This window comes from Cricetulus griseus (genome assembly GCF_003668045.3).
Source record: "Cricetulus griseus strain 17A/GY chromosome 1 unlocalized genomic scaffold, alternate assembly CriGri-PICRH-1.0 chr1_0, whole genome shotgun sequence".
NCBI classification, from domain to species: domain Eukaryota; kingdom Metazoa; phylum Chordata; class Mammalia; order Rodentia; family Cricetidae; genus Cricetulus; species Cricetulus griseus.
This window is the reverse complement of record NW_023276806.1, coordinates 74794059-74809777: the sequence shown is the minus strand read 5'-3', so window position 1 is coordinate 74809777 and position 15719 is coordinate 74794059. Positions and strand designations below refer to the sequence as shown.

Here is a 15719-nt window from a genome sequence, read left to right as displayed (position 1 = left end):
AGTGCTAGTGCAAGAAGCTTTGAGCGCTGTGTCACGGTACACTCATGGTGGGAGTATATACCAGAGTGGGATACTCACATCTTGCTGGCTCTGAAGCAAAGGAAGTCAAGGGACTACAATCCCCAGTGGCCTGACTTCCTCCCATGAGGCTCCATCTTCCTTCCTTCCTTCCTTTTTTTTAAAAATATAAAATAAAACTACTTCTGAAATGTAGCCAAAGAACAAGAAAGGGCAAAAAAGAAAAGAAAAACAAATGAATGCAGTGCTACAGAAGTTTCCTTCTGAGGCCTTGAAAATTGGAAACTTCCAGGTGTGTGAGTGGCAGTCATTTAAACTGATGGCATCTGTCTCTCCTATGATTTATGCTGAGCCCATACTAAACAAGTGTCAGTGGATTCTCAGAGCCATCTCCACTTTATGGTCTCCCTCATTTGTGTATCTGGAGCCCCTGCTGACCAGTTATTTCCATAGTCTGTGGGCTAGGCAGGTTCTCTAACCTTCCTGAAACACATAGTTGAAGACTCTGGGGTAATGAATGTTCCAGCAAGACGGTGTCTCCCAAATGGATTGAAAGCAAGGGAAGCAACCAGCATGGTGGGATTTATACATGTGCCCCGTCTTCACGTCTTCAGAGTCTAAGCATCAAGCACTCTGCTTCAGGAAATGCCTGGTGGATCAGCAGCTGTCAGCCTGTACCTACAGCAACACAGATAGGAGCCTGCAGAGGCTGGTCCACTGGCTGACCTCAGGCTCATGCTTACCAACAAAAGTGTTATTCTCAGTTGCTGACATCTACCCCTGGCCACCAATGGAAAGGCGACCTATTCCTATGCATTTCAGTATCTGAGCCAAGCTTCCTGCTTCCTATACTTTGGGGCTTGACAGCCTTGGGTCTTCTCCATCCTGCATAACTGCTCCCCCAGGACTGGCTTCTATCCTGCCACCGTGGTAGGGTGAACACAGGCTCCCTGACTTGTGACTGTTTCCTGCTCTCAGGTCTTTATTGTAGTCCTGGTCCCTAAAGATAGCACCTGGCCACAGTCAACAGAGCCTGTGGAACGTCTCTGCTGATGAAACAGAAGAAGTCACTGTTTCTTCGAGATTTATGTCTTAGTTAGGGTTTCTATTGCTGTGAAGAGACACCATGGCCATGGCAACTCTTACAAAGGAAAACATTTAATGGAGGGCTGGCTTATAGCGCAGAAGTTTAATCCATAGATGTCATGGTGGGAAGCATGGTGACATGCAGACAGACAGGTGACATGCAGACAGACATGGTGCTGGAGAAGGAGCTGAGAGTTCTACATCTTGATCCACAGGTTCAGAAGGAGACTGTGTGCCACACTGGACATAACTTAAGGATATAAGACCTTAAAGTCTGCCTCCACAGTGGCATACTTCCTTCAACAAGGCCACACCTACTCCAACAAGACCACACCGCCTAATAGTGCCATTCCCTATGGGCCAAGCATTCAAACACATGAGTCTATGGGGGCCATACCTATTCAAACCACTATAATTTGTTACTGAAATTGAGGCTGGGGGAAGCCAGTAGCTTGTCCTCTGGCTAGAAGAGCCAGTCTCTTCACAGGGGCCACCCAATTTATCTTTTGCATAAGCTTCTGCTCTGGGTCCCCTGATGGATGCCTCCTCTTGGTAGCTTTCTTCTTTTCAGTGCAGCACCCTTCTGTCACTTTGCATTTCCCAGCTGTCCCATTCCCTCCTTTTGGGAATTTCTAAAGCGCTCTCTTGCTCTGAAACAGTGTCTATTTTTATTTAGCTTGACACTCTTCCTTCACCAAGTCACAGAAGCCAACTTCTAGTCTGAAAATTTACCCAGAAGTCAAGAACAGTTTTGCTTTCCTTTAAATGGTTGTGAGAAAAATGGAAAATAACATTTCATAGCAAATGAAATTTATATACAACTGCAATCTTGTTGCCCTAAAAAAAAATTTAGATCCCATGGCTTTTTAATCTAGCCTAGGATATAAATGACACTGAATAAATTTATTTAAATTTCCACATGTCAACATGCTTTTTATAACAGCTTAATGTGATAGAGTGTGACAATAATCATGTTGACTATTTCCTTAGGAAGTTGGTGAAATTGGAGAGAGAAAATAATATTTCACCAAAACCATTTAATGAGTATACTTTTTATATCAAAAAGTTTCTTCTGGATGCTGAGATAGCTCAGCAGTTAGGAGCCCTTACAGAGGCCCTGGGCTCAGCTCCCCAAACCCACGTGATGATTCCCAACCAGCTCTATAACTTCAGTCCAGGGCATCTTCCTTCTGCCTTCCAGTGCATCCAGCTTACACTCGCTGCACATGCATATGTGCAGGCAAGACACTTATACACATAAAATAAAAATAAATAAAACTTTAGAAAAATAAACTTGAATCTTCAAAAAAAGGTGCTAAATAAATTTAAGATTTATGTAACTAAAAAAAACAACATATCTCCTAAAATAATAAGTTTACAAAACAATGTAGAAGAGTGCAAAGTGTACTATAAATGTATGTTCAATGAGAAAAAAAAAACAACTCAGAAAGGTGATAACCCTTTATGAAATACTATAGCAATCCCTTTACTTAATTTACCTTTGGCTATTTCAAAAATGTCACAAGAAAATTCAGACACTTTGCAAAGACACTTTTTTTTTTTTTTAAAGGAAAACAGGAGTAGGGCTGGCTCAGTGGTTGAGAGTGTTTGCTACCCTCCCAGAGTGCCTGAGTTTGGTTCCCTGCACCCACCCCTGTAACTAGAGCCCTAAGGGATCCAACATCCTCTTGTGGACTCAGTGAGTGCCTGAACATGGATGGCAAACACACACACACACACACACACACACACACACACACACACAAATAGAAATAAAATGAATAATAATGCAATACATAATAGAGCATCACTGGTTTAATTCAGAATAAATTCAAATGTATTAAAGCCACCAAGGTAGGAAAAATAATAAAAGAAAATGATTATTTCCTTTTGGTTCCTCTTCCAACCCTTCCTGTGTTGACTTCCTGGAATTTGGGTTGGGTGAGTAGATTTTGATTGGACACTCCAGGTAAGAGGTCCTTGAAGGGACTGTCCTATCATAGCTCTGAGACTTTGTTACCAGGAACTGGCCTCAGCTGTTCCCATTTCACATGCTTATGACGGAGTGGACAGCTTGTGAGGTATGAACCCTCTCTGCTGGTGCACTTGGCACACTGCTAAGGGCACCATGAGCAAAGCAGGGTTTTTCTTATTAAAATACTTTGGTGAATAGGAATCCAAAACCTATTTTGGATTCCAAAACCTATTTTGGAATCCAAAACAATAAGAAAAAAAGCCAGGTTGCTTGTACTTAAGCAATTTTTTGCATTGTTGTCCCAACCACCTTCTCCACAATCCATTTAGCCTGGATGGGTGAACAAGTTGTACATTGTATAGCTCTAGTCACCTCCAGATTCTACTGTGAAAGCTGACAGCACCAGACACACACACACACAGAGAGAGAGAGAGAGAGAGAGAGAGAGAGAGAGAGAGAGAGAGAGAGAGATTTACAGTGCCTTTCTCATGTACTCCAAGCTAACTTCCAATCCCCAGTACAGCCAAAGATGACTGAACCTCTGTTCCTCCTGCCTCCACCTCTGGTACCTGGGATTTTATGTGCATTTTTCCTCACACCCAGCTTTTGCAGGGCTGTGTGTAGAAACTAGGCTGCATGCATGATAGACAAGCATTCAACCAACTGGGCTCTCTCCTTAGTCCTTCCCATAATTTTTATTGAAATATATGAATAGCTATTGTTTACCTATTTTCCCATGGCTGCTTTCGACTTACAAGGGCAAAATTGAATTGGTGAAACAGATTTAATGGCCAGCAAAACCAAAACAATTTCCTTTATAGCCTTTGCAGAAAATATTTGATGACCTTTAATCTCAAAGAGTTCTGAAGGATTTGAAATTTGTTCACAATAAGAAAAAAATAATTATCCATTAGTAAATCCATCAGTTCCCAAGGTACAAATAAACAAAGACGGGCAGTAGGTAAGACAAAGCCTCAACATTAAAAGGCCTACAAACCAGAGAGAAGATTAGGCACAAATGGGTCAGATTTCCAGCTAAACATGGTGTTAAGTAAAAGTCATTCTCCTGGGAGGTGGCCACACTGCAGATGTGGACTGTGATGCACAAGTTGGGTGACCTTCCCTGGCTCACACAGCCAGCCCTGGACAAAACCAGGGTTTCTAACTACTGCAGTTAAGCTCAACACTGTGATCTTGACTGGGTATTGCTTTGTGGTAGAGTGTGAATGACCCTGGGTTGAGTCCTGTGTCCCACCCCCCCACGCCCAGGAAAACAAAAAACCCTCACAACCATACTTTTTTTTTTTATGGTCCTGGGGATGAAGCCTGGGTCTTGTGTGTTAGTCAAGTGCCCTGCCCCTCAGGTACACCTGAAGTCCCCCTTCATTAGCCATAACTGAAACTGGTAGAGGCTTATTATTTCCCTAATCCTCCCAGCGATTGTGGGATGCATTCAAGTGAGCTCTACAAAACAACAATAACAACCAAGAAAACCAACTCTGATTCCGCAATTACAAACTTTTTTTTTTTTTTTGCTTGCCGCTGAGCTACCCAGAATCACATTCTACCTTTGTTGACTATCTGCCAGGCAAATGCTGCAGGCAGGCACTGTTCCCAAGTACACTTGACCACGGCCTCCGCCTGGCACAACATGCCTTTGTAGTCCAGCCATGAGAGCAGCATTTACTAAAACACTTGGGAAAGACTGGCCTGAAACCCAGAGAGAATGACTCGGTACTTCAGTATTTGACCCTCTTCAGAAGCGATGGCAAACACTTCCCTGTGACAGCTACACAGAGGAGACCAGCCGCTGTCAGATGGAAGAAGGGACTGGTTTCTTAGGCTCTCATGAGTCTGTATTTTACCAGTAAAAACCCAAAGCTAGTAAGATTGAGGCTACACTGGGTGGTGGTGGTGGTGCATGCCTTTAATCCAGCACCTGGGAGGCAGAGGAAGGTGGATCTCAATGAGTTAGAGGCCTGGTCTAGAGAGCGGGTTCCAAGACAGGCTCCAAAGCCACACAGAAAAACCCTGGCTTGCTGGGGCGTTGGTGGTGCACGCCTTTAATCCCAGCACTTGGGAGGCAGAGGCAGGTGGATCCTCTGTGAGTTCGAGGCCAGCCTGGTCTCCAGAGCAAGTGCCAGGATAGGCTCCAAAAGCTACACAGAGAAACCCTGTCTCAAAAAAAAAACAAAAAAAAAACAAAAAACAAATACCCTGTCTTGAAATACCCCCCACCCCCCCTCCACACACACAAACAAAGATTGAGGCTACAATGTATTCACTAGGGAAATGTTTGTTCCTGGGTGAGTACTAGTGCCTCACGTGGAGTGATGGTGGCAGGGAAACTGGGAAACACGTGCCAAAGGGAGGCTCTGAAGAGTTCTCCTCAAATCTTCTTGAGCAGCATGGGAACTTCTCGAGAGGCTCTTAAGAACCCCAGTCCTTCCGTGGATGATTGTTTCTCATTGCGGTGACCAAACACTTGGTGAAAGCAACAGAAGGGAGGAGGGGTTCTTTTGACCACAGTTTAAGGAAAGACATCACTCATCTTGGCAGAGAAGGCATGACTACCAAATCTGGTTACAGTGTGTCCTCTGCAGTCCAGGGGCAGAGAGCCGGCAAGTGCAGCGTGGCCATAAAACCAAGGCTCTGCCTTGCGTGAAGTACTTCCTCCAGTGAGTCTCCACCTCCTGAAAGTTCCAAAATAGCCTTACTACCTGAGGACCACGTGTTCCAACACACGAGCCTGTGGGGGATGTTCCAAATTCGAACCACAGTAACAGGCACATGGAGCCCAAGGCCTTGTCTTCCGCAGACTCCCCAAATACCATGCTCTTGATGAGCAGGGCCGCAGGCTTAGACAGCAATGTCTACCATGAACTGTTGCCCATGCTAACAGAAATGAAGCTCTTTGTATCTCCAAATGCACCCCTAACTGTAGGAGGCAGGCCCTTGGAGTCAGCAAAGAACACACCCAGACACCAAATTCTCAGCCCAAAGGAGATTTATTACCTCGGAGGGGCAAAGGTGAAGGGGGAGGCGGGTGTGGGGTAGGAGGGGGCTGCCTCTGGACCCATCAAAGGCAGCAGCAGCTGTCTGCAGAAGTGGATTTTAAAGAGAAAAGTAGAAGTCTGAGCTAGGATGAGTCAGTAAATCCTGATTGGACAGGTTAGCTGTGTAGCATGAATTTCGATTGCTGGACTGGTGTCTAGTCTCCAGGAATGAGTCAGAGGACAAATAAGATAATAGACCTTGGGGGCTAGCTTTAAGAATGTAATTGAAGGCTTTAACAAGGGTGAGGAAGGGGGTCAGACAAAATCTGTGGAGGGGAGGGAGGTAGTGGGGTGGGCCTCTTTGCCAAGTTGGGCCTGTTAGCCCTTCATCAATCTTTTTGTTTTAAACATAATTTTTTTATTGATTCTTTGGGAATTCCACCTCACACATCCCAATCCCACTCATTTCCTAGTCTCTCCATATCTGCCCTTCACCCTTGTAGTATGTCCCCCAAAGGAAAACTAAAAAAAGAAGTAATAAAAATAAGATAAAAAATAAAAAACAAACAAAACAAAACAAAAAACTAACCAAACAAACAAAAGCAAACAAAGAACAACTTTGCTCCTCCATCCTTCCTACCTCTCCGTCACTTCTCCATCTCAGTGGCACTGGGAGCTGCAATGTACCATGCAGTATTCTCTTTTGTCCAAACAGCTTTACTTACAAATGTTCATTGTGTGATGTATTGTTGTTCAGGTTCAAAGCTTCTGGAACACCAACAATACTAGATGCTCACTGAAGCTCCTCTTGGATATCCTGCTGTTGCCTCAGTTATGGAGATCCTGTAGCTATATTTGTACAGGATCAGTCCCTTCATGTGCTCTATCTGGCAGGTCATAGATGGGTAGATGTTAGGGAGTGCCAACTCAAAGCCTTGGATGTGTGTCTGGGTGGTAGCTGAATTGGTATGACTTGGCCCTGTAGGTGGAATTTTCTGTGTCCTGAAGCTGTTCCCAAATAACCACAAAGAGACTTAATATATATTATAAATGTTTCGACTTGTTACTAACTAGCTCTTACAACTTAAACAAACCCATATTTCTTATCTAAGTTCTACCACATAGCTCACGGCTTGTCACCTCATTTTCTACACATTCTGCTTCCTCAGCATCTGGCCTGAGAATCCTCAGACTCTGCCCTCTTTCTTCCCAGCACCCTCCTAGTTTGGCTCTTCTGCCCAGTCTCTTCCTGCACAGGTATAGGCCAGTCAGCTCTTTATTAACCAATGAGAGTAATACATATTTGCAGTATATAAAGATGTTCTACAGCACCCCCCCCCCCTCAGTAAGGGACAGAGCCAGCTCTCCCACACCAATGGTGATGGGCAGGGCCAACTTTCCCAAGAGGAGAGCACTTCTCTTCTTAGGGGCAGGACCATCTCTTAGGTCTGGGGAGGGGCTTCGTCAGCTCAGCACAACCCTTGTACTTCAACAAATGGTTTAGATGGGATCCCTGTGGTAACACGAGCAATGGACATCAACACAGACCCCAACTGTGTCAGGACCACAGACCCAGACATAGCTAACAGCAGCAGCTCAGCCAGATGTTACCATGGTCCTGGTGGCAACGCAGGACACTCAGATCTATATTGTCCCAGTGGCAGCATGACCCTCAGGCACCAATATGGCCTCAGGTGTTGGCTCAGACCCTGGGCATCTGTACAGTCTTTGGAGGTTACAGGAGCTCCAGACATCAAAACAGTAGTGGCTGCAATAGAGCCACAAACTCAGACATGGCCCTTGGCAGCAGGTCAAGCCCAGATGTCTCCATGGCCCTGGGTGGCAGCTCAGGCCCTGGGACACTAACATGGCCATAGGTGGTGACCCAGACTCCAGGCATCCTCATGGTCTTTGGTGGTAACAGAAGCCATGGCCCTCAGCACAGACTGGGGTTGAGCCAGGGCCTTGGACCCAGACATTGCCCTTGGGAACGGTCCAAGGCCCAGATGTCACCAAGGCACCAGGTGGCAAGCAGGCATCCCACATCATCCCATTCCTGGCCTTTGCCTCTTCCGATCTGCCTCTCTCCATAGGACATGAGCCATTCTCTCTCTCTCTCCCATTCCCCACCATATGTTTGCTCACCATAATGGTGCCTGGAGCTGGGTGGGCTATGGTTTCTTCTCTCTGCCTAGGGGAAACAGGCTGTGTGTGTGTGTGTGTGTGTGTGTGTGTGTGTGTGTGTGTGTGTGTGTGTGTGTTTATCTCCACTGGCCTGCTCCTAATGGCCCCCTTCACCAATCTAAAACCCATTTTGGCTCTGGAGCTTTAAAGCTCCTCCCTGGGTAACTAAGCCCATTTGTTCTCTCTCTCTCTCTCTCTCTCTCTCTCTCTCTCTCTCTCTCTCTCTCTCTCTCTCTCTTCCAGTTTTTCGAGAGAGGGTTTCTCTGTGTAGCTTTGGAGCCTATCCTGGCACTCGCTCTGGAGACCAGGCTGGCCTCAAACTCACAGCGATCTGCCTGCCTCTGCCTCCCGAATACTGGGATTAAAGGTGTGCACCACCAACGCCCGGCTTCATTGAATATTTCTATTGTTTTACGTTTAAAATGCTAATGCTAGCTACCCCTGCCTTGAGTCTTCAAACATCTGTTGTAACTCTCCTATCTAGTCATTTTATCAATTTTCTAATTGCTTCTAATGCATTTGGGGAGTTTTCACTGTCATTTAAGAAGTCATATATGTGAAACAAACCCCCCAGTGTCTGAAAGGCTAGCCCTTGCCATTATGGCTTGGATAAGAAACTTTTAAATTGAAATGTGTCTGTTGAATTAATTACAAACAAGGCAGTTTAGTGGGGCCATTGAGAGCCCAGCTTTGAAGGCAGCCAGGCCAGTGTGGAGAGCTTGTTTGCTTTGACTTTGAACAAAGAACCAATCTTTATTTGCTTCCCTTTCCCCATATTAAACTGAGGTGGGAGGCTAGAGTCTATCTTCTACAGCTGTTAATAAGGATTCATTGGATTAACCTGTTTAAAAGGCTTTTAATCATACATAGGGACATTAAGAAGTGCCATATTATTGACTCCACAATTGAAATAAAGGCATCTTAGAAAAGAATGTGAAGGGGTTTAATCCCCACCACCTTGTAAACTTGTCTGAGATTCCTGAGACCCTCCCCCTGACACGTGGAAGAGAGATAAACAGACAGACATAGAGAGACACAGAGAGAAAATAATGTGAAGAAGGTTTTAAACATGCTTTTCTTTCTGTCTCTTTAGGTCCAGACTACATAAAAGACCATTCGCTTAAAGTTCACCAGCATACCGCCTATATAGGAGAAAAGCGTCCAGTACGAGAGAAAACTGGAGACCTCAGATATTTATGCAGATCTGCCCCAAACCGAAGCCTGCCAGCAAAATATAAACACCAGTACGTATGTGGCATTGGATGGGGGATACCAGAGTTCGCCTGCATCAACAAATCAAGATGGAAGAGTGGCTTTCAAGCCAAGGTACTGACGCTAACTGCCCACTCTTCATAGGCTCCTGTGACGTTTCACTGTGAGCTTGCATTGTAGGCAATGTCAGGTACTTAGTCACACTGAGAAGTAACATTTAAGTTTTGCAGGAAGATAACTGGTGGCAATAAAAGTACTTACTAACAACACACCCTTTTAGACCTTTTAATAGTTGAGAGGGGAGGTCCAAAGAAAGTGCAGCCAACAGAGTGAAGCTATGTGCTGGGCTAGGGAATGTACCCAGAGTCACATGTATGTGGTGGCATTTGCACATGGTCCCTGCGCTAGCACTGTTCTGTGAGTGGGCGTGTCAGGGAAGAAAGTGGCGCTGAATTTCAATCTGCAAAGCAAAAAACACCGAGTGTCAGAACTTGAATGTTACCTGTTGAGCATGCTGTGTCGGCGTCCAGGGTACTACAGTCTAGGACACTTGTCTTGTTTACTTTGGATGGTGTGGACCAAAGCAGGTGCCCACATAGTCATTTCAAAAACAGAAAGAAGTGGAAGTGATTTTAAATGAAGTGTTTGAGAATGCCAATGTGTTTACAGAAAGGCTTTAGCATCCTTTATAAACGGATATATAATATGTATGTACATATATATATCAATCATCACACAATGGCTGAACTTCCATATTTCCTCAAATTGTTTTTTGCAATTTGTGTGGTGTGTGTGTGCATCTGTGGTGTGTGGTGTATGTATGGGTATGTGGTGTGTATGTGGTATGTGTGTATATAGGTGTGTATGTATGGATGTGGTATCTGTGTAGGGATATGTGATGTGTAGTGTGTGTGTGTGGTGTGTGTGTATGATGGGTGTGTGTGTGTGTGTGTGTGTGTGTGTGTTGCACAGAGACTGGTTTTGCTTGACAGAGGCTTTAAGCCATGGTGCTTTCTGTTCACTTTCTTGGTCCTGTCATGTTAACAGTAATTCTTTTCATAGATCCACCTGTCTCCCATAACAATCTTAGACAGCTTCTTCCTTTTCATATTTTGTCTTTATATTTTATATTTTTAAAAGGTCAGGAAATGAGTAGTTAATACAATTCTTAAGCAAGAGAAGTGAGTGCCTTAGGTATCAACCAACCCAGCAGTGCGGTGGGGGACAGGGAAAAGCAGATGTGCATGAGGAGTCCACACAGCTGCTACTAGGGCTTGTGAGAAACTATGAAACAAACAAAACCCACCAATATCAAAACTATCCAACTTAAATAAAACAGTCTTATAACGACACATAATATAAAGAGTTACCAACTACACTTTCAAGCATGGTGAACATGAACAAAATACATTGTAACTGATGAAATACCCCAGGCGCAGAAAGCAGTCTTGATGAAACTGGCTTGCTGTTACTGCTCAACTGTCGCCAGTGAGCCACATCTGAATCCCAGGAAGGACTGTTTCCTGAGGCAGGCAGACACTTTCATAAGTTAGCCCACTTTGTTAGGGCTAGCAGTTTCAGGATAAGGAGGCCGTAAATTTCTGAAGAATGTTTTGCCCTGCAAATACCATCCCCAGCTGGATCAACTTCCCTACACCTAAGGCCCTGCGATTCCTATAAAAGCCCGGACCAGCACCCTCCCCTTCACACACATTTCCACCCAAAGGAAGGCTGATGCCTTCCACTGCTGTGCTGTAAACAGTCTAGACAGTTGAGGTCGGGCTTCTCTCTCTCTCTCTCTCTCTCTCTCCTCTCTCTCTCTCTCTCTCTCTCTCTCTCTCTCCTTTTGTCTTCTTAACTTGTGTTTCTAAATCTAAGGTAAAAACTTCAAGATACAACTTTATATAGGGAATGGATAAAAATTATAAAATGAATATTTAGTAACAATTTTCTCCACACATGTTCTCTAGATCTGCTAACTAAAAAGCAATACTAACTTTAAAACAACTTATTTTTAATGGTTTCTGTCAATTTTTTCTTTTCTTTTAATTACAATGTAACTATATGATGTTTCTGCCTTCCCTTTCCTTCATCCTACTCCTCCCATGTGCCCACCCCCAGCTCATTCTCAGATTCCTGGCCTCCTCCTCTTTAGTCTTAGACACTTCCCTAAAGGAAGCCCAGGACTGGGAGCTTTATAGTAAGAAGAGCTCCGGAGAACGATGGCTTGTGGTTACTGAAATGGATCACACCTATTAGCAAAGAACCACCTGCAACCGACCTACCCACTGAGCCCTTTACTGGGGTTGCTCATCTTCCCTTCCAAATCCTGGACCCTGATTTCCTGTGCATCCAGGGAAAAACTAAGTCTAGATTTAGATGTCATTTCCTTGGGAACTCATTTACTTTCATCCACCCACATCCAGCACATGAGTTTGCATTTGGAGATAAATACACCAGTTCCACATACACAAACCTGTTACAAAGTACACAAGGTAAAAGGAATTAGATCCAATAGTACAGGCCTGTAATCCCAGTGTTGGGGAGGCTGAGGCAGGGGAATCACAAGATCAAGGCCAACCTGGGCCACATAGAGAGAGACCTTGTCTCAAAAAAGAAACAAAAAAAAAAAAGGAGAGGGCAGAGAAAAAGAGGGGATTGGGAGAGGGAGAGGCAAGGACAGGAGGGGGGAAGGCGGGGAGGAGAGAACGATGGCAGAGGGGAAGGAAGGGTGTAGTAGAGGTGGGAAAGAGATCGGAGGCACAGGAAATGTGAAGAGAGGAGAGTGGTGGTGTCAACTAAGGTCACCTTAGAGAGCACAGAAAGTATCACTTAGGTGCTGTCTCAGTCTACTGCCCATCATTTCTCCAATGCCTTCTTCTTTTTTTTTTTTTTCTGAGACTTCTTCCACATCTGTAGCCATTCCTTCCCCTTCCTATTCCACATCAAAATGGACACTTTTCTGACTGCAGACACTCATCATGTAGCATGTGATAGCTCAGAACTGCCAGTGTAGTGTGTGATAGCTCAGAACTGCCAGTGTAGTGTGTGATAGCTCAGAACTGCCAGTGTAGTGTGTGATAGCTCAGAACTGCCAGTGTAGTGTATGATAGCTCAGAACTGCCAGTGTAGTGTGTGATAGCTCAGAACTGCCAGTGTAATGTGTGATAGCTCAGAACTGCCAGTGTAGTGTTTGAAAACTCAGAACTACCAGTGTAGTGTGTGATAGCTCAGAACTGCCAGTGTAGTATGTGATAGCTCAGGACTGCCAGTGTAGTGTGTGATAGCTCGGGACTGCCAGTGTAGTGTGTGATAGCTCAGAACTGTCAGTGTAGTGTGTGATAGCTCAGAACTGCCAGTGTAGTGTGTGATAGCTCAGAACTGCCAGTGTAGTATGTGATAGCTCAGAACTGTCAGTGTAGTGTGTGATAGCTCAGAACTGCCAGTGTAGTGTATGATAGCTCAGAACTGTCAGTGTAGTGTGTGATAGCTCAGAACTGCCAGTGTAGTGTGTGATAGCTCAGAACTGCCAGTGTAGTATGTGATAGCTCAGAACTGTCAGTGTAGTGTGTGATAGCTCAGAACTGCCAGTGTAGTGTGTGATAGCTCAGAACGGCAAGTGTAGTGTGTGATAGCTCAGAACTGCCAGTGTAGTATGTGGTAGCTCAGGACTGCCAGTGTAGTGTGTGATAGCTCAGAACTGCCAGTGTAGTGTGTGATAGCTCAGAACTGCCAGTGTAGTATGTGGTAGCTCAGGACTGCCAGTGTAGTGTGTGATAGCTCAGAACTGCCAGTTTAGTGTGTGATAGCTCAGAACTGTCAGTGAGTGTGTTATAACTCAGAACTACCAGTGTAGTGTGTGATAGCTCAGAACTGTCAGTGTAGTGTGTGATAGCTCAGAACTGCCAGTGTAGTGTGTGATAGCTCAGAACTGCCAGTGTAGTGTGTGATAGCTCAGAACTGCCAGTGTAGTGTGTGATAGCTCAGAACTGACAGTGTAGTGTGTGATAGCTCAGAACTGCCAGTGTAGTGTGTGATAGCTCAGAACTGCCAGTGTAGTGTGTGATAGCTCGGGACTGCCAGTGTAGTGTGTGATAGCTCACAACTGTCAGTGTAGTGTGTGATAGCTCAGAACTGCCAGTGTAGTATGTGGTAGCTCAGGACTGCCAGTGTAGTGTGTGATAGCTCAGAACTGCCAGTGTAGTGTGTGATAGCTCAGAACTGCCAGTGTAGTATGTGGTAGCTCAGGACTGCCAGTGTAGTGTGTGATAGCTCAGAACTGTCAGTGTAGTGTGTGATAGCTCAGAACTGTCAGTGTAGTGTGTGATAGCTCAGAACTGCCAGTGTAGTATGTGGTAGCTCAGGACTGCCAGTGTAGTGTGTGATAGCTCAGAACTGCTAGTGAGTGTGTTATAACTCAGAACTACCAGTGTAGTGTGTGATAGCTCAGAACTGTCAGTGTAATGTGTGATAGCTCAGAACTGCCAGTGTAGTGTGTGATAGCTCAGAACTGCCAGTGTAGTGTGTGATAGCTCGGGACTGCCAGTGTAGTGTGTGATAGCTCACAACTGTCAGTGTAGTGTGTGATAGCTCAGAACTGCCAGTGTAGTTAGTATGTGATAGCTCAGAACTGTCAGTGTAGTGTGTGATAGCTCAGAACTGCCAGTATAGTGTGTGATAGCTCAGAACTGCCAGTGTAGTGTGTAATAGCTCAGAACTGCAAGTGTACTATGTGATAGCTCAGGACTGCATTTTAACACAGGCCTTTGCTAGATGGTTCCAGTTCCAGCAGCTGAGCATCCTAATTTAAGCTCCAGGTCTGCTTGAGCCCAGCAGCCCGGATGCTCAGGCACCTCCAAGGGGCTCCTGAAAAAGTGCTGGGTTAGCTGCCTTCTACCTGGAACCTCTTATTTAGAGCAAAAGGAGGGCTCCACAGATCATGTGATAAATTATCTGGCTGGAGCAGTCAGATAACAACTTCCATGCCGAATGACACCCTGAACACTTAACCACACTGTAGAGGTCAGTGAAATGAGCTCACAAGATCCGCCCCCTCCGTGTGTGTGTGTGTGTGTGTGTGTGTGTGTGTGTGTGTGTGTGTGTGTGTGTGTGTGTGTATGTGTGTTTAGCTATTTCTAACTGTGTGTTACAGTGCCATGGTGCTTGTATATATCAACCAGCAAAGCCCATTTCTTTTAAATCTCAGATTTAAGAGCAGTGCATTCTTCTTGTTTAAATGGATTTGGCCTCTGCCAAACTATATATTTCATTTCTACAAGACTATATGGAGCCAAATGAAATAATGCCTGTGGTATTCTAACTGCCTCTCCAGTGGTCTTCCTCCTCACCCCTGGCCTTGCTTTAACCCAGACCTCAGCAATGTCAGCTGGCTTCCCGTTGCCCCTTTTCTGCTCTTGCACTCTGACCTCATAGCAAATTGATTTAAGACCATCACTTTCCCCACAGCAATGATGTCATATTGGGCTTGGTCAGGCATTCTTCACTGGTATGATCCCCAAGACAACATTAAATCAGTTCATCACAATATCTATTAAAACCATTGTGTTTTACAATATAGAAATCTACCTGTATACTCATGTGAAGTGGTTAATGAAGTTTCTTTTTACAGACTTTGATAGTTCTGCCACTTTTAGCCACCATGAATTCTATTAGCATGCTCTAGGTGGGGCTTCTTTGGACACTTTAATGACATTTGAATGGATCTTTGATAAGGCACTGAACTCCTTCATGGCTGGTGGGTTCAGTTTATCCTGAATTGGTAGGTTTGTTGGGCATTTTCCTCGCTAGTGAATAATTCAGGGAAGATAAATGAGAAAGGAGCTACACCAGACAGTTTAATGATAACACACTGCGGTCCTCTCTATTAACATTTGACAGATAAGGAGACTGTGGTGTGGACTCTATACCTTAGGTCACAGGTTCTGACAGATCCCAGATTTCAACCCAGGCATGTGAAGCACACAGTGAGAGCATACGACGCAGGAATGAAAGGCGGGGCTCCAGCCGCCTGGTCACATGCACATCTCTGTTGCCATCGTTCTGCTGGGTCAGTTCTAGTTGCCTGGGTGGCTACAGCATGTAGCATTTTCATGATAATCCTGTCAGTGTTCTTCCAGCTTCCCACTCAGCACCGTTTACACAGAAAACACCCCTCATCTGTGATATGGAGCTGTTCATAGGGACTAGGCAGAGATAATCATTTGGTCACACTTTTCTTTGAAATTTTA

The 15719-nt window shown here is 44.9% G+C and overlaps 1 protein-coding gene across 1 annotated transcript in view; it reads left to right on the top strand.

The window, feature by feature from the left end:
- The first annotated feature begins 5869 nt into the window (after positions 1-5869).
- CUNH4orf45 (chromosome unknown C4orf45 homolog) overlaps positions 5870-15719 on the top strand; it is a 49060-nt gene continuing 39210 nt past the window's right edge. Inside the window, exons 1-2 of the mRNA XM_035451336.1 lie at positions 5870-6125; positions 9353-9585. Coding sequence (XP_035307227.1) covers positions 5870-6125; positions 9353-9585 — 489 coding nt within the window. The remainder of the gene's footprint in view (positions 6126-9352; positions 9586-15719) is intronic.